The sequence below is a fragment of the Melanotaenia boesemani genome, chromosome 15, assembly GCF_017639745.1.
Source record: "Melanotaenia boesemani isolate fMelBoe1 chromosome 15, fMelBoe1.pri, whole genome shotgun sequence".
Lineage (NCBI taxonomy): Eukaryota > Metazoa > Chordata > Actinopteri > Atheriniformes > Melanotaeniidae > Melanotaenia > Melanotaenia boesemani.
Genome location: NC_055696.1, coordinates 12,825,510 through 12,851,557, shown reverse-complemented (window position 1 = coordinate 12,851,557; position 26,048 = coordinate 12,825,510). Strand labels below are relative to the sequence as shown.

General features: G+C 38.6%; 2 protein-coding genes across 5 annotated transcripts; both read left to right on the top strand.

Moving 5' to 3' along the window:
* The first annotated feature begins 9 nt into the window (after nt 1-9).
* Nucleotides 10-18,362, top strand: smyd4 (SET and MYND domain containing 4). 4 transcript variants are annotated; one of them, XR_006013004.1, is made up of 13 exons: nt 10-219; nt 474-618; nt 896-985; nt 3,013-4,039; nt 5,328-5,594; nt 5,708-5,898; nt 5,985-6,132; nt 6,222-6,338; nt 6,953-7,076; nt 7,225-7,344; nt 16,903-17,014; nt 17,614-17,803; nt 18,151-18,355. XR_006013004.1 is itself a non-coding variant. In XM_042009023.1 (11 exons), exons 1-11 carry the CDS (start codon nt 86-88, stop codon nt 16,997-16,999), a joined length of 2,460 nt encoding a protein of 819 aa, XP_041864957.1. In that variant the 5' UTR covers nt 10-85; the 3' UTR covers nt 17,000-17,881. The 4 variants fall into 4 exon arrangements, 2 of the variants coding, with proteins under 2 accessions (XP_041864957.1, XP_041864958.1); XR_006013003.1 differs by having other exon boundaries at nt 16,903-17,803; nt 18,151-18,362; XM_042009023.1 differs by lacking the exon at nt 18,151-18,355 and having other exon boundaries at nt 16,903-17,881.
* A 1,538-nt stretch (nt 18,363-19,900) lies between these two features.
* waif2 (Wnt-activated inhibitory factor 2) lies at nt 19,901-25,437 on the top strand. The gene is made up of 2 exons (XM_042008826.1): nt 19,901-19,909; nt 23,585-25,437. The coding sequence occupies exons 1-2, from the start codon at nt 19,901-19,903 to the stop codon at nt 24,728-24,730; spliced, it is 1,155 nt and encodes a 384-aa protein (XP_041864760.1). The 3' UTR covers nt 24,731-25,437.
* Nucleotides 25,438-26,048: the final 611 nt, after the last annotated feature.

Here is a 26,048-nt window from a genome sequence, read left to right as displayed (position 1 = left end):
TTTGACAATGGTGCTGTGACTGCTGCATGCTGTCGTGAAAACACACTTTTGCAGAGACAGCAACGTCGTTTGATCGTAGTTTGTGATGGATCTGCCGTGTGTACAGTGGCAAGATTACGTTGCACAGAAATGGACTGGACTGGATCCTGACCTGAGGGAAAATTTTACATCCCTGCTTGAAATAGATGATATTTTTAAGTGCGCTTTAAGTCTGACAACGTGAGTTTTACTGTAACAGTAGCAGCTGATTTAAACTGTAACTTTACGCCACAATTTCTAAACTGATGGGAAGCGCTTTAGGGGAATAATACATCGCTGACTGGTTCCATAAAACTGTAAACACTTTTTGAGATTGGACAAATTCCATGATTGGTTTCCAGTAATTAATTAAACCACAAGTTCCTGCCAGTAGGGAAGGGTTTGAACAAGACATCACAGATAAAAGGTTTCATTGGTTTCTTTGTGTTTTCCAGCCAACATGATCTGGATTTCGTGCAGTCAGTCTCTGTAGGATACTCAGTGAAGAAGGACACAGATGAAGCAGCCAAATGCAGGGAGAGGGGTAACTCCAGCTTCAAGGCTAGAGACTACATGGCAGCTACTCTGCACTATTCACAGGTAATGTAAAAGTAATTTTGGAAAGGTAATGTGTTATTAAATGTGGTTTAATGATAAGGGTGAAGACTATTGTCACCAAAGTATTAATCAGATGAAGTTCTGTGCAGCTGATAATGCATGTCAATGAAAATATGGTGGACAATTTAATGTACTGTGTATGTTAATTGTGAATATTTTGAGATTGGAGGTGGAAAAATGCATGTTTTTGACACAGAACGCCTCTCAACTCTAATTAACATGCACCAACATCCAGCTTTTCTATCTCCTGTCATGACAGGGTATATGCTTTGCTCCCCAAAGTTCAGAGCAGCTGTCTCTGTGCTATGCCAACCGCTCTGCTGCTCTCTACCATCTGCAGCACTACCAGGTAATACACCTTCAACAGTTAACTAATGAGGAAGTGTTGTACTTGCAGAATTATTAAGAGCTGTTATTTTATTTTATTTCTTTACCAGTTTTTTTACAGACTTAAAATGAGGTTGTAGTTGTAGCAACTTTACCTGATGAAATAGTGCACACTACCATTTAGTTTTTCCAGGATCCAACACAGAAACATACATTGGTTGTAAATGCAGGACTCTCCATGGTTAAAAGCGCTTGTTTGGATCCTTTTTCTAGTCATTTTGACCACGGCAACAAGTATATTAAAGTACTGGGAAGTACTTTAAACGCTAAAAGGAGTCCCCATAGCACTTTTGAAAGTACTTTGGCGGCATTTTGCATTACTAAATAGCTCTAATTCGCTGTGTAAACTCAGTCCCTTTTTGCCCAGCAATTACATTTTAAAGAACAAATGGAAAAACTTACATCTTAGTACAGCTCAATGTGAATTAAACTAAAGCGTACTTCTTTATCTGATGGTTGTTTTGCTAATTTATGTATACTAAAGATCAGATTTGCTCCTAAGATCCTAGAATGAGGAAATTAATTTGCCCAGTCTGAAAGAAATTATTGAGGTCTTTAGGCACCACATACCTTTGGTGCAAATGTAGCCTTACAGAGATGACTGCAGCTATCTAACTATTTTTGGAATCACTTGGTTATGGTGGAAATGGGCAGGATTCTCTGGATATCTTTTGCAATGTTCCTCAGTTTTTTCTGGAGATGACCCTTGATGAGATGAGTTATATGATTTCTCCAGCATGTTACCTAGGTTTTCCATCCAGCTGGGTGTGCCAGCAAAGCTCCAAAGGTACACAAGAGGAAACTTTATCAAATGTCCAAACTACATCAATCCATTTTGTTTGAGCAGCCCAATTCTGAGCTCCCTCCAGATGTTTAAGCTATCTTTAAAGCTGAGGCCACCCTATAGAAGAAATTAATTTCAGTGGGTTGTTTCCACAACTTAATTCTTTTTTTTTTTTTTTTTTTTAAATGCAGCTTACTATTACGGGTAAAAGTTTGCAATGTCCAGTTTACACTTATTGGAATTCCAGTTTCCTTGTACACCAAATCTATCATGCCCTGATCTCATCAACGATTCTGTGTACTTGAACTCTCTCACTGAAGCCAACGATTCACCCCAAACTTGCAGGGATTAATTTACTTTTTTGTCTAGCTGAGAATCGTGCTCTCAATAATGATGCTGATAATGAAGACACAGTTCTAATTTTGGTTCAGCAGGGATCAGGTGGCTCAACTCACAGCAGCAATCCCAGCAGCCTTTACTTCTGCACTGCCCACATGGAACACTGTGAGGACACATCATTCACTTTCTCTAAGTTTAAATACATGAAGACTAAATGATCAAACTCAAATAATGCCCCCACCCCCTCCCCACCCTGGTAGGTTAAAGTACTGGCACAAACAGTAAAAGGATTATGTAATCTTTATTCTTACTGTCTGGCTATTTTTGCAGGGTTTACAGGGGATGGTGACTTTACAGATCAAAGCCAAGCTTTGAAGGATGATCAGTTATTTAGTGGCTTTTTAAAGTCAAGCTTAAGTAAGAATGTTAACTCATCAGTTTTCAGTAACTTAACTAAGTTAAGTGCAAGTGCCAAGAAAACATAAACTCGTGTTGGGGAAATATTTATTTTTTGGATTATTTTCAATTTTTTGATAAAAATGACTGAAAAGCTTATTTTACATGCAAAATCTTGAAAACTGGTAGCATGATAGAAAAAATATGAGCATAACTTGAATCTATGCTTTCACTCAAGAATGGTTCATTATGTCTTTTCTTCTTTTTTTTTTTCTTTTAAACCAGCTACAAGTTATTATGGCTTTCGGTATATTTTGTAACTGTCCTGTATTCGGCCTCTACAGCTCAGTATATCCTGGTTAGGGTTTACGTTGATATAACCTATTTAAAGTTTGTCATCACTAATTTGTTGCAGATGCTCACCCAATGTTTTTTTTTCTCTTTTTTTCTTTTTGTTGTGTTTCCCTTAGGAGTGCCTTAATGATATCGATAGAGCCTTGAAGAGTGGCTATCCGTCTCATCTTTCACACAAACTACAGGACCGTCGCTCACTGTGCCTGAGCCACCTCTTTGTACCTGAAAAAAGTGAAGATGATGGCAATCTTGCCTCAAAAACTACTGAAGGGAGAGGCAAAGTTAGGACACCGTCTGTTGGGGCTCTCTCATTTGGGATTTGTCCTAAAGTTTTTGTTGGCTACAGTGAAGAAAAAGGTAGACACCTGATGGCTCTGGAGAGAATAACAGCAGGGGAGGTGATCCTTAATGACAGGCCGTACAGCTGTGTCCTCATACCGGGAATGGAGGAGGTGAAGGGCAAGCGAGGAGGAGGGCAGGATGCACAGAAAAACATGACCTTTGGATCAGAGCACAGACGGTGTCACTTGTGTTTGACTGAAACTGTCTGTTCTGTGCCCTGTGAAGGGTGCAGTTACAGCCGATACTGTTCGTCAGGATGTCGCCAACAAGCCTGGGAAGAGCATCACCGCTGGGAGTGTCCATTGGGAGCAGATCTGATGGTGATGGGTGTGATGTCACAGCTTGCTCTGAGGGTAATGTTAAAGACAGGATTGAAAAAGATCCAAATGGCAAGACAGCTAATCAGAGACCAGCACAAGCGGTATGAGCCAAGCAGTTTAAACAGTGCATCCAGTGATTCTCCGTGTCACTCAGATCAATCCAGTCCTCACACCTCAAATAACAGTGACTCTTATATAAATGTGTTTCACTTGCTGCACCACATAAACTATCAGAGCACTAGTCTGCGTTTCCTGTCTGCAGTTACCGTAGCAACACTATACTTGAAGCTTAGCAAGGCAGGACTTACTCCTTTATCCTGGAATGAGTCCTCATCAGAAAGCTACCAATCACCAGGCGGGCCAGATGAGGGAGATGAAACAGAGGGGAGCTCAGAGCAGTGGCTGCTGGGAAGTGCAGTCCTGAGGCACATGCTGCAACTGAGGTGTAACGCTCAGGCAATCATCACACTGCAAGATACAGGTAAATGTGTTATAACTATCTCAATTTTATATTATCAACATAATCAGCAAGTTGAATGGAAGAAGATATGACTAATGATGATTCCAGAAAACAGCAGTCACATGCATCCAAACTAAAGGACATCAGTATAAAAAAGAAAAGATGTCATTGTGGGTCAAACTAGCCATAACTTGCATATATTTCTATCTCCATTTGAATGTGTTGAATAAACCATCTCCATCAGATTTGGGTGGTTCTACAAATTTAAGTGTTTTTTTTTTTGTTTGTTTTTTTTTAATACAAATTCAGTTTAGCTTTAGCCAAAGAGAACAAATCTTGAGAGGAAGATGGTAACTACTGGTACATTTTAAAATGATGTACATTAGGAGTAGACGGGATGGAAGCAGACCAAAAATAACCAAAGTATAGCTGTGTAATACAAATATACCAATGTTTCCATCTACAGAAAGATAAGTCAGACAATGCAACCTGAGCACGCAACCTTTAATAATAAAAGCAGTAGAAGTAAGTCTCTTCTTGGCTTCAAAAGAAAGACAAGATTTGATTCTGAAGAAAAGAAACTTGATGGTCACTTGCATTTTATTTTTGCTAATTGCAGAGTTTGAGGCACAAAAGGAAAGTCATAAATGAGCGTTCCTTAGCATTTGTACTAAACTAATGTAACCTCAAAATATTAAAAAGTAATAATTCAAAGCAAGTTTTAAATCACACAGTGTATGCTGGGCATTATTAACATCCTGTAGCTAGTGATGTTTTAATGAAGCCCCGTGAATGTGTTGAGTCTTTCTACTACTACTTCTATTACTCAAGGCCCCATTTAACAGCACATTTGGTAGTACTGACATCTGCTGGTCATTTGATGTCCAGCAGTCCTGTAAACTACATATTGGTGGAAATGTAAACACAATGCAACTGCATTGTAAATCTATAAATATATTAAAATATATGAATAAAGTATCTATCTATCTATCTATCTATCTATCTATCTATCTATCTATCTATCTATCTATCTATCTATCTAATATATAATAATATAATACAGACTTCACATCAGGCTTCATTTGGACACACCCCCTTTACTCGAAGCAGGCTTTGGGGGTTTGTGTCAGACGTAACATCACTACCTGTAGCTGTTGAAGAGCTCATTTATGTGTAGGTAAACAGTGTTGGAGATTTTTTTTTACAGACCATTAATAATTACCTCTTCAGCTAAATATGGTTCAGTAAACATGTTGAAACCACACAATGAGCTTTAGGTTTTGGGTTTTGTCTTTTTTGCATCTCCCAGGATCAGAAAACTCTCCAGTGCGATCCATTCAGGAAATGCGTATTGCCACAGCAATATTCCCAACTCTCAGTCTTCTCAACCACTCCTGCTGTCCGAATACCAGCCTGGTGTTCAGCACTGGAAGTGCTGCTGATCCTTGTGCTAGAGATGAAGCTGCAGACATCAGTGAAAGTTTATGTGAAGATGGACACAAGGCCTGTGGAGTCACTGTGGTGGTCAGAGCAGCTAAAGCTATCGCTCCTGGACAGGAGATCTCACACTGTTATGGTGAGATATGGGATTGTAAATAATTGTGAGGATTTGAATTATTCTGGTTTGAATTGTCCTGATCATCATATGACTCCTAATGCTTTTACCAAGTGTTGGCATTTTTTAATTAGGTCCTCACAGCAGTAGGATGGTGCACCAAGAGCGCCAGCGTCTCCTGGCCGAACAATACTATTTCCTGTGTCAGTGTGAAGCCTGCAGTCTGCCAGAGGAGGTGGAGCAGGGTAGACAGCAGCAGCCAGGTGCCAGAGGTGGTCCACATGAGTCTGGACTCCTGTGTTTTAAATGCAAAGGAGCTCTCAAAGTATGCAAAGTACCTTTTTATGTTACTGCCTTATACATGCAAGTGATTTTGGGACATTTTCAGATTTTTTTTCTTATTCTTTTCAGAAGAGCTGTAAAAGCAAAGGAAGTGGATTTACATGTGTGCTGTCAACCTGTAATCATCATATGTCTGCGGGGGAAGTGAGTCACAAGCTGAAAGATGTCAGGGCTGCCCTGGAAAAGGCTGTAGAGCTCATGGAGAGAGAAGCCCCAGGTATTTGTGATAAGCTACATCCCAAAGGATGATAAATTAAACAGTTGTGAATGCTCATCATGTTACTCTTCCTCCATGCCCTCCTCCAGGCGATGCCCTGCGACTGCTGAAAAGGGCTGAGAGTGAGTCTGGTGTGATCCTTGCAGACACACACCCACTACAGGGGGAGCTGGCTGATGCAACTGCCAGAGCTTATGCTACCATGGGTGAGAATGCTGGGTGGTTATTGTTGTTTCATGTGGGGAAATCATCCATTAGGTGCATTTACCAACCTTTTAAAGGTGCAGGGTATGATGCGCTTTAGTTATAAGCAGGATATCCATGTCTGCCTTAATGAAAACAGGTTTAATTTTCTCTGCCTAAAAACATGTCTATCAAATTTGATGAAATGTTGTCCATCACCATGTGGATGCACATCTGTCCGTATCCAAGGAAAGTTTAAGGAGATTTTCTCATCATTGAAAGTTTCTGGACAAAAGTAATAAATATAAAAAGCTTTAATTTATCTTGATCATTTGCACTCAGCACATGGCTTAATAAACTTCAGTTAAATGTTAGTGACAACAGTCTAGTTTAGTTCATTCACAACTAAATTTTTAACAGACCAGAATAATATAAAGATATTTCCTGTATCAAATTAATGAGGTGTGTGCAGACTTGTGTACTTCTGTGCTGTTAAGAACAACATGTAAGCTGTTATAAATGGACACCATGTAAATTAATGGATTTTTTTACAGCAAGTTTGACTCGGCTCCACATATTTATAACAATAGTGATTTGCTGCTCTCTTACTGCTGTTTCTTTTCCACTGTTTCTCTAGGTGACTGGAAAAAAGCAGCATTCCATCTGGAGCGCAGTGCTGTGGCTACTGGCTTCCAGTATGGAGAAGATAGCATTGAACTGGGGCAACAGCTTTTCAAATTAACTCAGCTACACTTTAATGGGTGAGCAGATTTTACTGCTTATGGTGTTTTTTTTTAGCATTTGATGTACAATATGTACAGTTGTTTCACCTCAGCTGTAACTGTAATTGATGTCACAACTTCCACTGTAGAAAAACCAGCTCTGTGTTTTTATCTCTTCTTCTCCCAGTGGTGCGAGAGGCCTGGCCCTCTCTGTCATTCCCAAGGTCAGGCGACTCCTCTGCCTTCACTGTGGTCCTCACTGTCCTGAATTACAAGAGCTGAAAGCCATGGAGGATTGTCTGCAAGGGTAGTCTTACAGGAAACCTATACACATTTAAGTAAAATAATAAAAAAAAAATATATATATATAAATATATATATATATATATATATACCAATATTGTATTCAGTGAAACTGATTAAAATATGTGGAATTTTCTGATTTTGGTCCTTGTGGTAAATTTAAAAACAGATTTTATTTTGCTGTTTGTAAGCACTTGTGTGTGTGTGCATGTGTGCCAGAATGTATCCATCAATAATTTCAATTTCATGCTTCGGTGCCAGTCTTGCACTGTGAGACAACTTATCCACCAGGTGCTTCCAGGTTACGTGTAACTCTGTAAATTGAACAGAGGTAAACATATGTTTTTCTTAATTGTTTTCGTTTAGACACCCATAAAGAGAGATTTCTAAGTGAGTGAATGAACTTATAAAGTCTACAAATATCCTCAGCTGCTGCATACACATAGGTAGTTCCTTGACCTTTAGATGGCAGCAGTTATCCACTGAGTAATTCAATTTCATGCTTGAATGACTGAAAAGTAAGCTGTGGCTTTGACTCTTGAACCTACAGTACACGTCCCTGAAGACATTCAGCTTTAAAGTTCTTATAAGTTATTTCAATCAAAGCATTATGCATGAATAATTGAGAGGTTGGAACAGTGTATGCTTTAGGGTAAGTTAGTTTGAAATAAGGAGGTGGGGGGGGACTCATGATGAGAAAAAATACAAAATCTTGATCCTGAGGCATCCAAATCAGTATCTGGAGCGCAGCCAGTCTGACAGACGTGGATACATGCAAGCAAGTCAAGGTCAAGAAAAAAACACTGCGAGGCAGCTGGTGAGACCATCTGAGGGGCAGCCTACATTGAACTCTGAAAGCTCTGAGGGGCAGATACTTGCTGATTATTGTTGTGACAAAGTTGTCAAAGGGACAAATAAGGTGAAGCCATTCATGAACTGCTGGAGCTTAATTAATGTCTGAGTTAACAGGACAGAATAAGACAGTACCATGGGGATTATTCAAATAAGACTTAGCTCTGCATTATCAGAAAATAGAGATGAGGGATATGTGTAATACAACCTTGTTTCAAAAATGGTTGGAAGGGTCTGCTGAAATGTAGATTTTTTCTTTTTTTTTAAGGTAGTTTGTGTCTCTAATGAAATGCCACCTGACATCCTGGTGATTAAAGAGTTGTCCCAGAGATATCTCCACCTTAAAATCTCCAAATTCTTTGCACTTTTAAATTGAGAAAGATTAAGCTTAAAGTGCTTAACTACTCCTCACTGTTTTGCAAGAGTATTACCCACAGCTTACTTATTTATAAATATATAGCCAGTCTTTTATTCCCCCAACTCCTGGAAATGTGTTGGTAGGATCTGATTTAAAAGAGCATTTATGTTTAAAAAGTAATGAAATTATTCATTTTAAACATTTAATAAGTTGTATTTGTACCATAAAAGTATTTTAATTGGTCTGATAAATATCAGAAACCATTCAAAAGAAGTCATGAAATGAAAAATAACATAACTTAGATGGCAGTACTTTTTATACAGGCAGCAGTGACAAAAACAAATTACTATATTTTGGAAAAGAAAAATTTTAGATTCTTACATTTGGCCATAAAACTGCTATTTATTGTATTGCTACAGATTTTTTTTATACTATTATGTCATACAGCTAAAGAAAAAGTGGTGTTTTCCATCCTGCTGTCTTCCTGTAGACTGAGAAAAAATGAATAAATCTTAAGGTATAGAAATATATCCCTACTTCGTTAAAACAAAGAAAAAGTTACAAAATCGACCTTTAGCAAGAGGAATTGTTAGCATGCAATGAAAAATATTGACTAATACAATTTGACATCCACAACACTGAACAAGTCTACCCCAGTGCATTTATACTGAGAAATTTGAGTTCACATTCAAAAGAAGCAAATAGGTGAACCAAATATTCCGAAGAAACAGGATCACAAGAAGGAAACAAACAGCCAATGTGGAAAAGTCTGCTAACATCTCTTTGGTGCTCCAGTATCAGATCACAGATCCCTTCTTTGGCTGTGCTCTGCCATTTGAGGCCATTTCCTGTAGCTTATCAGATTTCTTACTTTACATTATGGAAGCAAAAATGGCTAAAACACAAAGAAAAAGCTGATGTGTTTTTATCAGGATGAAAACCTGGTTCGGTATCTGTAACAAAGATTTTGTCTAATGTACTGCAAGCAGCTGGTTATCAACACTGCATGAATTATACAAACAGCTGTAACCATAACAATGAACTCTAACCTTCAGTCAGAAGATGTGTCTGAATGGTAAAGTGAAAGAAAAGACCCACACAGGGACTTCAGCGACAGGGTCCCTACCTGGCAGGTTTTCTCATATGAAAATCCTCAACATAGTATCAACTCCTGCTTTTATCACAAACTGTGTGAAGGTGGTGAAAGACCATACCAGTATGTTTCATAGCAGGAAATGCATTTTACAAGTGTTTCTGTTGTTTTAAAATTCTTAAAATAACACCCTTCACGTCAGTAAATGACATCCTTAGTACACTTCTTTGAGGACTTCCATCGGTTTTGCCACATAACCCTATCACTGCCCTAAAAGATTAATAATTAGACGTTATATTAAGTCATTAAAGCAGTTGTACAGCTATGAGGTAATGTCTTTAATATCCCTAGTGGACCTCTGTTGAGGATTTACGTTAACACGAACAGCTTGTATCCTGTGGTAGTTCTTTCAGATTCATGGGTATTGCTGGATCTGATACTGAGTATCTAGCAAATATAAGCTGTCTCAAACATGCTATGTGTCCTTTTCTGTAGAGGAGTTTTATTTATTTATTTATTTTTATATTAATTTCTTGAATAGTAAAATAGCATCACAAGTCATAGTTTAAAAATTCTGAGTTGACAACATATGCCTGATTTATTATGCATGAGTAAACATCACAGGTCAAGATCCACAACCACCTGCAAAAGTGTGTATTTATTTTATACCTTTTCATCACTAACCATTGTTGGGTTGACAGTGGAGCATGTTGCAGATGATCATTGTCAAACTAGGGATCTCTAGCTTGAAATGCGCCGATTCATGCATTTCGCCAACCCCTCCACCCTCCCTTTAAGATATGAAGACAATTTATCAGCATTGAGTTGTGACAGTCGTAAGCATTAACCATGTCATTAAGCATCAGCATGAATCGAGACATTTACCATTCACCAGGTAGTGATACAAAGCAGCATCTCAGTGGGGAACTTATTGCAGCGCTGTTGTGTTTTGCACTGTGACCAATGTGGCTTTTACATTCTGCCATGAGCCTGGGTTTTGCCTTTTTTTTTAAGGCCAAAAGAAGGTAATTATCCAACATGAGAGCAACAAATCAACTAGAGGTTATTCTATTTAAGATGAATATTCCAAGAAAGTTTGCTTCCTTTTATTTTATTAATCACCTTTGACAAAAGCCTTGTGGTACTAAAATTGTAGCATGATCACTAAACTCTGATACTTTGTGAGAACATTTCAGACCTCTTAGAACGCAGAACAGTTAAGGTTTTAGGACAAAACATTACAAAAGCTTTTCAAAGTGTACAATATATTACAAATACATCTCAATTTTCAGACTGTTTAGCACTAACAAACATTACACTACTATTTGAGTTTGTTATAGCAATTTTGCAGGCATGTCTCAGTTTGTCTGGCCAGCGCTGGAGAAGATGCCTGGTCTTTAAATTTATTGTAACAAAGGCAGATATCATAGCTAACCTTTTAACTCTTTGAAATATATTATTGGTGCCTCTTTAATGCTGTTGGATTTATGGCTATATAGTTATTTCTCTCTCTCTTTAGTTCCAACAACAGTTATCTCATTAAACACTTGTCCATCAACCTGACACTTGAGTTCTTCCACAACGAACCCTTTTGAGGGTCTCATGTATACCCTTATTGGAGAAAATAAGCCTTTTGTTGCTTTCCTCCCACCCTGATAGTTAGATGAGCCCCTCACTCCTCACTCTGAGAGCTGAAACCCGCTGAAGCTCTCTTGTGTTTCCATCTGCCTTTAAGTGGATTTGTTCCTTTAGTCACTGTCCTCAATGCTCGTCTTTCAAGTCACTCTCCACAGCTGAGGAAACCTGATACATGAAGCAGACGATGGTAATGTGCCTTGGCTCATGTAAAAATAAAATTCCCATTATTCTCTCACACAGACAAAGTTATTACCAACTATCATGAAAATGGCTGGCAGTAAATCGTGATCTGAATGGAGCATGAGGATTAAGCAGTGTGATTATGATGGGGCCACTAAAATTGCTCTTTGTTTCTGCTGAAGCAAAAACGGAAGCATTCATTGTTGCTTGCATTTGAAAGTTACAGTTACACAGTTACACAGTTACAGTTATTATCCAGCTCATTATTATAAATGGAGAAAGGGCTTATGGGTTGAATGAGGCTGATTATGTCCATTTTAAAGGTTGAGGAAAGAGATGCTACATTTTGCAAACGTATGAATGGTGTGTGCACCGCTGGTCAAGGTGAGGAACCCGGGTGGCAGATTCACTGGCAATCATTCTCCTAAAGCAGCCAGTTCACCTTGCTGGAGTACAGTCACACACGTAAGAGTAAGCCGCTTCAAACTGACAAAGTTAGCACTTCAGACTGCAGGTGGTACGACCCTGAAGACAGCAGCGTAGGCCTGTTCATCATTCATGTTGGTCCTTCTTCAAATAGTGGATATTTTTTCAAGTGAGGTTGCTTTTTGTTTATCAGTGATCACAATGAGTAGTCACATGTGGGTCGGCTGGTTCAACATACACAGGATTTTGTGGAGATCTGGTTTAACTAACAGTCTGAGGTCTTGCTTATGGAAAGCCATTTTATTCTAAATTAAATAAATAGATAAATACCGAAATTATTGAATATATATATATTCAATAATTTCTGTATTTTTCTATTTATTTATTTTTGAATAAAACGGCTTTCCATACTTGCTAAGAGGTACTGTGGTAAATCTATCCACGCTTTCCAACTCTACATATGAGTGTGTTCATGTTAAATGCATTAAGCTGGCATCAAGTAACAAGAATTTTTGTGTAGTTTGAAGTAACTCAGCTGCTGCACCTAATGCAGGAAGAGAAGCTGACAAACAAAAAGAAGAATACTTACCATGTAAAGCACTTTTATACAGTCCAAGGAGAAAGGCTTTCCTTTACTCCCCTTCCCCCTCCTGTATAAACCTGGAAATTGCTGACATTCATCCAACTTTGGGAAGCAATAACCCAGTAGGTGACCTACTTTAAACCCCCACAAGTAAATAAACAATACTGAGGAAGGAAAGAAGTGGCCCACGGGATATAGGATATATCTGTTAATATCTGCTTATATGTCTGTGTACAATTTTGCCACCTGAGGCTTTAAATATCGTCACTGAAAATTAAGAGAAATATTCTTTTTCTTCTCTTTTTCATGAATACAACATAATTGTATCTATTTGACATACCACCAATCATATGTTTAAAAAGTTTTCTTTGCCTTCCTTTTATTGACTTGAGAAACAATCATTTTAGAGTCTAACTTGGGATTTAAAAACTTTCTCATATACACTGCAGATGGATTTTGTCATGAGTGTAAAAGCCAAGAATAGCTTCTTTTCAGATATAAATAATGACTTCTCCTTTTTAATTTTCTCCTTGGTAATAAATGTCACATAATTTCCTTTTGCCCATTTGCCAACTTTTTTGGTACAGACGTCCCGTTCTGTTCTCAGCTGTAATGGCATGAGTATTTTCAGCTCTGTGGGGCAACATGGATGGATGATAAAGCCATTTACCCCAGTAACTGCTCATGCTTCTTGTTCATCAGTTTCCCCTCTCTGTAATGTAATGGGATCTTGTATAGCCCCACCAAGAGAAATTTAATTTTCACTCTCGTCTTTCTGAGAGAGAACGCAGGATCAGCTGAGATTAGAGGGATTTGGTGACATGTTCAAGGACACCCAACTTTATGAGTTATGGTCATGACAGTTTTTCTTGCTGGGAAAAACTGTTTGTTTCTTCCCTACAGCAATTATTTTTGTGGAAAAGGCACAAACGAGTTAATCAATTTGAATATATGGTTTCAGTCACCTTCATTACTTAAATACCAATAAAAAATAAAATCACTGATTACAAATTCTGGTCATCAAAAAATTAAGAAATGTAATGCCTCAAAAACAGATGCAATGATTTTGAAATAGGATGTTTTTATTTAAAATTGATAATAGGGTCTTTAAAAATGCAGCTTCAGAAGACTCTTTTTTTTTAATTACCTTAATTCTACCAGGAACATTTTTGTTTCTTTCAGTGTCTTATTAAAACTTTAATCCATACAAGTTGTCAAGTGCTCAGCAACAAAACCAAGAAGGGAACAACTTTTAAGTCCTCCCAGTTATGTAAACCCACAGGCCATCTGTTGATACCTTTGATTTGAAGAAATTGCACTTATATGAGCATTATCAAGCAAACGTTATTCTCAAGTCTTCCATGCAAACAATTTACATGCACACATGAGAGACAGTCCACTACACAATTAGTCTTCCCTGATTAGTATAGAACAGTAAAATCATATGCTTGAAGAGACAGGTACCACCCCATCAGACATGTGTTGGAGACATGTGTTTCATCTTTTTCAGCCACTGCAGGGCATGATGATCTGTCTCAAGGAAGAAGTGAAGTCCCATCAGATAGTATCTCAGAGAATCAATCACCCACTTTATAGCAAAGCACTCCTTCACCGTGGAGTATCACATCTCTCGATTGAGTAGTTTCCTGCTCAAGAACAGCACTGCATGCCTCTTCCCCCCAAGCTCTTGCGCCAGCACTGCACCTAAGCCGACTGCCGAGGCATCTGTTTGCAGTATGAACGCTTTGCACAATGGGGAATGACCTTGCTGTACCACACGACTAGCCCCACAAAGGCTCGCACCTTCTTTTTGTGGCAAAAATATGCATGAATAGCTTCGACTTTGCCCACACAAGATTCACCAACCCCTGACCCACAACATGGCCCAGATACTCCACCTGGTTTTGTGCCAAGACACACTTGCTAGGGTTGACAGTCAGTCCAGCCATCTTGGTCAGATGAAGAACATGTTGAAGATGAGACATGCTCTTTCTAGGTCTAGTTGAAGATAATGGCATCATCTGGTGAGATTGGCAATATCTTGGGCTGTTTGTGGAGTACTGTTGCCCAGAATGCCCGGACATGACTTTAAGTTACTTTAGTGTCGACATTTTCACCAAGGCACCCTACATCAACCAACCAGAATGATTACAACTGACTGCTTATATAGTAGACAAGATTGATTGGATCATACCATCTACGTGGGTTTCCAAAGACAGCTATAGACAAAGAAATAATGGAAAATATTTCATTAAAAGTCTCCCAGAGACTATACATATATTTACACAAACTCTAACTACTCAAAAATCATACAAAATAATCCAACCAAGGATTAACCAAACTATAGAAAATTATTCCGCACAAACTCCCCCTTAACCTATTTCCAAACTTGAGTTCCCTTCCCCCCGGAACCAATAAAAGGCGCATGAACACCTGGGGGACATCTTTTGTCCATGCACCACTCCTGGGAGACAGAAAACAGCCAGATGCAAGTAAAAATATTAAATAAATTTCCAGTATCTTTACCTAACACTTGACTTAAAACTGTCAAAGCACAATTTACTAATTTTTTAACCAAACCAATCAAATCTACCTTGTCTTCGCAGGTGAACATTGCATGGAAGGTTCTGCTACCCACACACGCACACACATACACAGACCATAAACCAATAAACGAATTAACCTAATCTGTGTGTAATTGTTCAGTGTTTGTCTTAAGAAATTTAAACATGCTTACCAATCAACCTGTCTTTGCAGTCATCAATACAAATACACTATGAGGTAACAATCATTCATTGTGACACATGCAACAAATTCAAAGCAAAGAGCTAGCAAGGGTGGATTAAAGGGCACAGTATGTGCAGCTCTTTTAATAATTCATTAGCTCATAATGTGTTTAAGACCCACATATGACAACTTTTGCAGCACAGCTGATGCCGTTATGGACACCATTTTATGTAATACATTGGTTATATGGTTCATGGTTCACTTGATTAGGGTTAGAAAGTGATCATGGTTAGAGCTAAAACACAACCATTGCTCTTATAAACCTTATGTTTTTACTTCACATGCAGTTGCCCTACCACTAGATGTCACATATTCTTCAAATGATTTGTGTTGTCTGCTTGAGCAAATGACCCAGGGGCTCACATTTGGAAGATGGATTATCTTGCTGAAATAGGAGCACCACTGAATAAAATTTACAAACTCAAGTATCAAAATTGGGTCAAAAATACCAAGAGGAAAAGTTTTCAAGGGTTTTATTGGCAGGTGAAATGTGAGTGACTGTTGATGGATGGGCTTGCAATGGATTATTAATGAACACAAGGCAAAGGCTAATGTTAGGAGGGGTGCTGCTATGGGCTACTATTAACAAACACAAACTCCTTAGACCTTTATAGCTGTATATAAACTTTTAAATCAATTCAAAAATCCCCCTTCAATCTCTAAAGGACATTTTGTTCAAGCAGGGAGAGAGGAAGAAGTCTGTAGCATTCAAGTAGGTCATGACCTTTATGTAGGACAAGTTTCCATTGTTTGACAAAAACATGAAACCAAAAAAATGACCTCATCATCTTCCATATCTGACCTAAATCCTACATAAAACGTGTTGCCGCTTCTTCAATGAACAATGTTGTTCTGCTTCGGCAAAAGCTGATCAACAAATCAAGGAAAACAACACACTCCATGAATGGAGCTCCTGATGTTCAAGTGAAGAACATCTGGAGACTATAATTGACTAGATGAAAAAAAGTCTTCTGAACATTAGTTAGCCACCATTTTGTTACACTTAATTTTAAAAAATTAAAATAAGCAAATGGTTTTCAAATGTCTTTTACTTGCCTGCACATGTAGAGATTTCTTTGAGAAATACAACACTTATTTCTCCTTTGTTAATCAACCAGGATCGAAAACAAATAACATTTTACAGCTAGAAAATAGCATTGATTGATCATTAAATTAAATTATAGTTTGCCTTTCAATTATGCATGCCATGTAGGTTATTTGCAAGCTTGTTTTTTGCGGCTGCAAGCAATTTTACAGATTTTTTATCCCTTAAGCTGTCATGTAGGTTGTTAATCAACCTACAAGGGGCAACAAGATACTAAAACAAAGCTGTTCTGGTTGCTTGAAATAAAAGGAAGTCAGTGCCAACTGGTTTAGCATTATAAAATTTATTGGGTAGTTTAGGACTTTTGTCTTTCTCTTACTTTCTTTAGTTTTTTCTTTACATCTTTTAAACAGCTTCCAAATAAATACACAGATGAGTACAATATTCCTTTGTAGGAACTTAGTAAATGCACTTGTTAATATCCATGATTGTCACATGGTTAACTTTTGCTAACTACCTCCTTGTAATACACAGTGCTGGAGATCGCACATCTCAGCAGCCACACAAACATTAATTTGTGGACTCTTTTCCATCTTGCAGTGTCCTGCTTCCTGGGGAGCAGAACAGAGCAGCAGCGGCTTGCCCTGGAAAGTTCACCCTGACTGTGGGTGGAAGTGATGACCAGTCTGGCTGCTGATGGATGGAGGACATTGTGAGTCTGATTGGCCAACCCAGCTGAGCATAAATATAGTCTCCTATTTTGGCCCTTCAGGACAAAATTGGATTTATTAGGACATAGAGGGAGTGACTCTGGGCTGACTAATCCTTCACCCTAGATTTTTTTGTTCACCGTTATTTGCTATATTTGGATAAGACAGTGCTGACATGTTAAGACAAAGATTTAACACGCTGTCACTTGATTATTTGATGACCTCCGATAACTCAGGAAACCAAAATCCTTTACTTTAACCAAACTGACCCTGACCCCGTGTTATCCCTAACCCAAGGCATCAAATACCTGTTCAACTCTTGTCACAGTATTGTGTCACCTCAGAGTGAACAACCTCTTTACAGAGGCCATTTTGTTGAAAGTTGAGTATTAGAAGTGTCAACAGTGAACTGAACAGAGTGTTTCCCAAACTACTAGAAAGAAAGAGAAAAAACACATAGTCCTGTTCTGAAACTAGATCAGCAAGCACTTTGACTGAATGACCCCTTGAAACTAGACTGGCAGCAGTCCACTGACTTGCCCCGGCTCAGGCAGCTGATTCACTTTCCAAGGTGTCACTGATACATTTCATCCCTCAACAGGAGTGTCTTAACTGCCATGGGGGCTTCGGTATCGTCGCTCAGTGACAGCCAGAAGGACACACGGCGGTCACCTGAACATCAGATATCAAGCGTTTTGTAATTCAATCTAAACAAAGACATTGCAGGCCAAGTATCATCTGCTTGTTACGTGATCGTTAGAAATGCAATGTTCATCACTGACAAGAAAGAGGTAACTAATACTAAGATCTGTGGGAGGAGACATTATTGTGTGAAACTGTTTAAAGTGTCTTTTGGTGGTTAAAGACACTTGATTCCTCAAACTTACTGAGGCTGACAGATAATAGGATGTTTGTGACTAAAGAAGCAGCATGTGTGAATGAAAGGTTTGGCTAAAGTAGATGAAATCTAAAAACATTTTTGACTGGTTTAAAATCTTATTATCCATGAGGGATTTCTAGGTGACTCTGATGTACTATGTAATTCAACCTTAATATCTTTTGAGAGGTCAACTATCTAAATCAACCGTTTGTTAATTGGTAGCTAATTGGTCTGATCTCTGGTGCTATTAATTTCCAGATCGTGTTGCATTTGGACACCAAATGTTAAAGAGCTGAGGACACGAAAGGACATGAGATGAAAGAGTTTACATGAAACTATACTGGGAACTTGTGATGAAATTGCTCTTACCTATGACACTAAAATCGCATGTCATGCAGTGTATATTGTGGTTTTGTAGTACAGTTAAATAAAAGTCATAATTTCGTTAGAATATTAAATCAGTCATTTTATGTTATTTTAAGCTCTGTGATGGACTGGGCACAATCTCATTTTATAGCAACTAAAATTAACCACAACCCTGAATTAGAATAAGAAGGTATAGCCAATGGATGTATAGATAATGATCTAACAGATTAGAAATGTACATTACATCATTTATATGTTTTTGTTATGTTATACTCAATTTTATTATATTATTATTGTTTAGAGTGCTTTCCACCTGTTTCACAGATCCTATGCTGATTAATTTCATATCCTTCTCATTCTTAATTTATTTAGATTTTTATAGCATATTAGATTTTGATTGTGTTTCATTTTATCAAACACTTGAAAAAACAGCTAAATTATGTCATTAAAACATAAATATCTCCCATAAAATCCTTCATGTGTTTATCCCTGAATCCAGCAGAGAGAAAATATTTCTACTTCCTCCCTATGTGTCTGTTTGTGAATGATCTGATTCCATTCTATCTTATAAACTCCTCATAATTTTCCCATTTGGGCACACAGAGTGATCTGCAGCTACAGCTAACTCATCTGACAGAGTGATTTGGCTTTGTTTGGCCGGTTGTGTCTGTCTGGCTCCAGCTCACTCCATTACAAGTCTAAATGACTAATTAATGGTTCAGAGACAGGTGATACCAGCTCTTCAAGATCCATTTACACCCCCATCCCCTCTACTGTGCTTCTTCACTTCTACCATCATCCCCATCCTCTCCTCCACCCCTTTCCCTCATCTCTTATTTATCTGTCAGTGGAGTACTGTTTAAGAAGCAGGTCTGCAGATAGATGGATGGATGGACAGATTGATAGGTGGAGAAGACAAATATAGGTGCATACTACATTTCATAGCCTATAAGAGGGACATGGGAGGGGAGACAGATTAACCCTGATCTCCAAATGCTGCTACATGCCACACTTTCTGAAGAGTTTTATGTTGGGTCGGATCATTTTATTGCAGTTATTCACAGTTTCCACAGAGTCCTTGAACTTCTTACCCTGGTTTCCTATCTAAGTGACAGACACTATCATCTACTTGCGTGCAAGGAGAAAGATTAAGGAAGATTTTAGATGAAGCCACAGTATGCTGTGTGACAGCCATCTTAGGGGACAGCAGGTGTGTGTGCTTCCTAACAATAATGATTCTGTATGGAGTGTACAAAGCTCACTGAGTCACTTTCAAAGATAATGGATTAATAAGTTGGCAAGCTTCTAAAGAGAACAAAAAAATGAAAATTTAGCCCTCAGCTTTAAGCCTTTTCACAATCAAAATCCATCAACAGGGAGAAAAATGGAAAAAATTATTAAAGATTAAATATTATACAATAAGAAGTTTAACTGAAGGGACCAATCTGTCATTAAAGTTAAAAAAAAAACAAAAAAAAACCTAAGTTTTCCAGGATGTAGCATGAAATTGAGGGTATGGAGTTGAAATACTTTACAATACTATATACATTATATCCACAATATAAGAATACAGTAGTAATGTTGTAGTAATGAATATCTGCATTGTTCTCTTTTGTGTGATGTAGTCACCAGAGAAAAGACAATGGTCCAGGTAAGGTTTCTGATGTACAGAGACACAGTGTTGAGCCACAGCTGATCTAAGCATCAAACACCTGCTGATGCCCTCAGGAAGGCTTCTGCTACAGTCTGTAGGTGATGTTTGCATGCCTCTGTCCTTAACCTGGGATATATTGGTTTCTGTTTTATTTATTATGAGTGAGCTCAGCATGTGTCAGCCATGTAATAGCTGGAAGGAGGATGATGGAAACATGAGCCTGGCTGGTAAAACAAGGTGAACGAATGACACAGCAGGGATGTGGGAGAAAACCAAAATCTAAATGCAGTAGCAGTTTGTAGTTATTGTATGACTCCACAAACACTATATAACAAATGCAACTGTGTGTGCATTTAATTGTTTGTATTATCTACACAACAACAATATTGAACATTATGTCTCTGCTAACTGAGCACCAGCACCACAGCTCGCAGAAATAATGACTTTTGAGGTCTCAAGATGGGGGGAGTGCAATTGTAATTTGCAGCTTAATGGACTAAACAAAACCTTATTGAAATAAATAATAAATATTATATTATATTATATTTTATTATATTATATATTAAAAAGCTGAAGTCTGACTAAAATCAGTCCATTGTTTTATCAATATGTTACGTAGAGGTTGTGCAGAGTTCTCTATTATTTTGAGACATTTTGCAACATTCTTCTTTGCAAAATAAGGTCTAGAGCATCAGGAGAAGTGCAAAACCAACTTTATAATTTTTTTCAGGTCCTTTCAGTCACTGATTTGGAGACTAAGTTTACTCAGATGGCTGAAAAGCAAATTACATTCAGTCTTATAAAAGATAGACACTGATAGACACCATTCTGCTGCAAACACTAAAGGACCTAAGCTTTCTCAAGAAATAGTCTGCTCTGTCCCTTCTTGTAGACAGCCATGCTGTTACATTTCCTGTCAAATCAAGTATCCATTACCTCCAAACCAGTTTGGTTTATTCTTACTTCTCTTAAAACCCATAAGGGGAAGAAAAAGAAGGTTTTAATGTGTCAGGAAGTAAGGGGGATGTTGGTGTGACTGTGATTTGAGGTGCAGGATGATGCTGTAGAGGTGTAATCATGAAGCTGTGGGTAGTGTATTTTTTTATTTTGTATACCTATTTGCTGTATTTTATCTTCTAGTTCAACTGTTTCTGAATTCTATCTTTCTAGCTCACTGGTATATAACAGACTGTTGTTCCAAATGCCCCCCTTCATCTTTCTGAGGCCATCTCCTAAAAATCCATATTTTCACAGGTGGCTGCTAAACAGATGTAAAGGTCGATGTAATGAAAAACAAGACTGTGTGATTTTTCCAGTGCTGGATGAGAAAGGAGCTGGATCCATCTCTTTTATTTGACTTAAATAAAATTATTTTCTCTGATGTAGCAGCTGCTAAACTGTATGAAAGCATCAGAAGATAAACCCACCAAAGTAACTCTATCTGTAGATAATCTGGCTAGAAACTCATAGCAGTTCAGTGTCCTCTCCTCCCATCAATAACAAGTCCAGGATTACATGTTTTTAGTAAAATATGCAATACGCCACTGATTCCATTGTCTCTGTCTATCCACATATAGTGTGAAAGTCAGATAGAGAGGCATTGGAGGTTGCTACTACAGCCATTTCTCTGCAAAACACATAACACTGCATACTCAGTATTTCCTGTTCACTACACACACACACATACACACACACACACACACACACTATCACTGTACTCAGGGGATACAGATGGGCAGCCTTAAGTAAATCAATTACGAGGTTCACTGTCAAATTGAAGGCCCTGAGGAGGGCACCATGACAATATCAGCAGCAGCCTGCAAAAAGCAGCCACCACTAAATCAGCTCTCTGCGTAGAAAGATGGAGCGGACATCCATGGAGCAAACAGAGGAGTCCTGGGAGAAGAAAAGGATGACTGAGCAGATGTCCTTGTTTGTCCGCAGGAATAAATACTGACGTTAATATGGCCCCCTGTGCTTATCAGGAGCACCAGCAGGGGGGAGACTATTCATCATTCAGTCTTTTTCTGCCTTGTTTCACTCTCTGTGTCTCATTTTTTTTGTCTCAACCAATATCTATATTTAAACCGCAGCTATGACCATTTTTGTTCATTTGTTCCTGATGGAGTGCTCTTGAACATGACTGCAAACTGTCTTTAATGAACAGCTGGAAACTTTGAAAAAAAGACAAGAGCCAAAAGTTAGATAAAAAGAGCAATCCTTCTCTTTTACATCTATGCCTGTCTGTTTGTAACAGAAACAAGAGTTGGTCAAGTGAACATACTAAAACACCAATACCAAAGATTTATGTCCAGAGGATAAAAAGTATTTCTGCAAAGTGAAAACCACAGATTTTAAAAGCCAACGTCAGTCCCTGGCTTCACCTGTGCTCTCGATGTTTTATGACAACAAATTAATGTAGCCTGGTCCTCTTCCCTCACCCACCCTCTCCTCCAAGGACCCTGATGCTCCAGAGTCCTGGGAGCATCAGGGTCCTACACAGTATCTTAGCTGTTCCTAGGACTGCACTCTTCTGGATGGAGATGTTTGTTTCTCCAGGTATCTGTTGGAGCCACTTTTCCAGTGTTGGGGACAAAGCCCCCAGTGGTCCGATAACCACTGTATGCCAAAACCACCAGACACAGAGATAGTTTCTTCACCCAGGCCATTACCTTGATGTTCAGTAACCTATGCTGATGCATATTTGCACATAGTTGCACATACAGTACATGGATTACTTTACCTTGTAAATAAATACTATGTTAATGTCGTGTTTAAATTTATATGTATACTGCTTCTATTTTCTTTTCTTTTTTTTTAAATTATTCGTCCTTTTTGTGCTGAAAGTCCAATGAGAGCAAAATTCACTGGAGTCAAATTCCTTGTTTGTGCATACAGATTTGGAGAAATAAACGATTCAGATTGAGATCTGTTTCTGATTCTGATGGCTCTGTAGTGCTGCTGTCCATGGTGCTGAACCACTTGCTTTTTCATTGAACATCTTTTTTATGTTTCCTTTTACAGATCACGGGCTTATTTTCTTTTCTTTGCTTTTTGTGATCTTCTTTCGGTTTTGTTTGTTGGTGAGGGAATATGTTTCAGACAGCCTGAACCCTTCCCGATTTCCAACCATATTTGTTTGCCTAATTAGAGTGTAAAAACTTTACCCTGATTAATTATAGGGTTAAATAAAAACCTGAGATTTTCAATCCCCCTGTAGATGTGCAGAGAAACTCTCACAAAAAAGTCTGTCGTCCCCAAGAGTAGTTTGGAATGAAATTATCATACAACTATCCAGTAATGATTTATAAAGCGTTTACACTTCATAATAATACTTAGTTAATGATAAAGTTAATCCAATGGCAGGTATTGGAGGTACTTGAAGAATCTTCTCTCTCTCTCTCTCTCTCTCTCTCTCTCTCTCTCTCTCTCTCTCTCTCTCTCTCTCTCCCTCTGTGACAGACGTCAAAAATACGCTGAGAGAGCGCAGATCAGCGCTTCCAGGCTGATGTCCAAGGTTTCAATGCGTAAAGACTCCAAAGACAACTCCTTTCTCCTCCGGACAGACACGTCGAGATTAAGGTGATAATGGATAGAGTGTTTTTTCTATTCTTGGTCCCAAAAAGCGATCCTGGACTAATTTGACTTTACATGTCTGTGACAAGATCGTAGTCGGACACTTTTTTCCCCCTCCCCGCCCCTAGAAATACCAATCAACATTTTTCTACTCTTAGACAAAAAAGGAGGAAGAAGATGTGGATTCTTTACAATGTCGACTATTCAAAGAGTGTTTTTATTATTTGGAGCAAGTGGTGTTTGTATTGCGCTGCAGTGGTGTGTTTGTTGGTGTCCCGAGTCTGGACGGATGATGCTTGCCCGTTTTCATGCATCTGTGCCAGTGACTCGGGCATGGTGACCTGCCTAACTGATGGGGAGGAAACTGAGCTACCAGGAGAAATACCGGAGTGGACGTCTACTTTGATACTCAAAGGCAGAAACATCTCAACTTTACCTCGTGGTGCGTTCAGTGCCAACGGCACGGAATTGGAAATAGTGACACTTTCGCTGTCCTATAACGGGATACAGACTATTGAACCGTATGCTTTCTTGGGACTCCCCCGTTTACACGTGCTGGATCTGAGCCACAATCAGTTGGAGTCTATCTCAGCCAGGGCTTTCCACGGATTACCAGAGCTGCGCTCTCTTTACCTAAATCACTCTATTTTGCCTTCTGCCACGGCACAGCTCTCGCATGCCCTTGGCGCACAAAGTTTGCGCAACCTCCACAGGTTAGAGTTAGCAGGAAACAAGCTGAAGTCTATACCCCTGGAGAGATTAGATATCTATAACCTCCACGCGTTGGTGCTGATAAATAACTCCATAGAGAGTATCGAAAGGGAAAACATAACCAGTTTGTACCAACAAAGACGCATACGCGTCTATTTATATTTAAACCCGTTTCGGTGCAACTGTGACTTGGAGCCGTTTTTCTACTGGTTGAAGAATTCGTCTCAATGCCCAGATGCTGGGCACCTTCTGTGCAGTGAACCGGAGGCCAAGAGGGGTGTCCCTGTGGAAAAGCTCCGGGGAGAGGACGTGGATTGCTTAAACGAGAACTTAGAGGCGGTTTCATATGTGTTCCTTGGTATTGTGCTAGCCCTGATAGGAGTGGTATTTCTTATGGTGCTGTATCTTAACCGAGGAGGTATCAAACGGTGGCTCAACAACATCCGAGAGGCGTGCAGAGATCAGATGGAGGTCTACCATTACCGTTACGAGCAAGACTCAGACCCGAGACTAGCGAACGTAGCTGTTTAACCTTCTGAAACCTCAGTCTAGTGCTGTGCAGTGACGGACCAGTGGGGACAAGATGTTGGAAAGAAACTGTTTAATTATTTTCAGCAGCTGGCCTCTGAACTGCATGTCTCACTTTGGGATACACACAGAACCAAAGATAGCTAATAACTAAAAGAGACTCTAAAACGGTCATCTTAGACAACTGAAACTTCTAAACACTATTGTACATATTGTAGTTAAGCATCTCCCTGAGAAAGGAATATGTTATATATATCATCTAACTTATGTAAGTTGTCAGGAACCATTAGTATTATTTACATTGTAAACCAAGTGACAAACATTGACTAAATAGCTAGACTTTCTTCTTCTTCTTTCTTTCTTTTTATTTAAACAGCTGACATGAAGTGGTGGCTCAGTGTTATTTGAACATTAGTTCACTGCAGGCTTTTATTCCACGATGAATTCAGAATGCAAATGGGTGAAAAATATGAGGAAAGTAGAATGTTATGTTTGATGGAGTGCCATGTTTGAGCAGGCAGTACTAGGCAGTAAATTATCATGAATAATCACAAAGCACTTGGAGAATTTTTTTAACAGCTTTCTCTGCAAGAAATAGCCTCCTGTCTCTGGAAAAGAAACTATATTATTCAACTCAAGGATGGTTTTTATTAGTAAAACAGTGAAAAGGAAGGATACAGATTCCAACCATGCATGTCACTGTACTCATAGAAGACCAACTAACACACAATAAAAGGTCAAAATGAAAGCGGTGAATTTGCAGTGTCCATGTCTGTGCTTTTTATCATCACTGTCAGAGAATGTTGAGTTTTTTTCAGCATTGTGCTAGATATTAAATAGTATATATCTTGCTGTTGTTTAGAAGCAAGTGTGCGTGCATGCATTCACTTCTTTTGAACAGCCTTAACATGTCATATTGTCAACAGGGTTCACTACAGAAGGTTCAGATTAACTTAACTGCATGTGAGTGTAAAGGGTAAAAGACTCTGCTCAAAGAGATATGATGGAGGCGCCATGCGGTGTTAATCTCATCACTGTGGCTTATGAACCATAGAGAATGAGGATTGGCCTGTTAAGCGTAGCTTAGAGCTCATCAACCCAATTAACTAAAGGTCTACATTAAGATCACAGAGATACTGGATCCAAGGTCAAAATTGATAAGCTGAGCAAAGAAATGTGTAGGAGGATGCTTGTCTGTAAATCAACCTGAAGACACAGATGTAAGCACAAGAATTATAAAAAAAAAAGAAAAAAATTAAAATTTTTGTTTCATAGAAAAGTTAGACTGTTCTTTTATTTGAAATCAAAGCAGTGAATGCCT

What these genes read in the sequence shown, in the direction of transcription:
- smyd4 (XM_042009023.1), top strand. Translation starts at nt 86, where the DNA reads ATGGATCTGCCGTGTGTACAGTGGCAAGATTACGTTGCACAGAAATGG. An exon ending in CTACTCTGCACTATTCACAG is followed by an intron (nt 619 to 895) that starts GTAATGTAAAAG and finishes CTGTCATGACAG; the next exon opens with GGTATATGCTTTGCTCCCCA. An exon ending in GGAGATCTCACACTGTTATG is followed by an intron (nt 5,595 to 5,707) that starts GTGAGATATGGG and finishes TTTTTTAATTAG; the next exon opens with GTCCTCACAGCAGTAGGATG.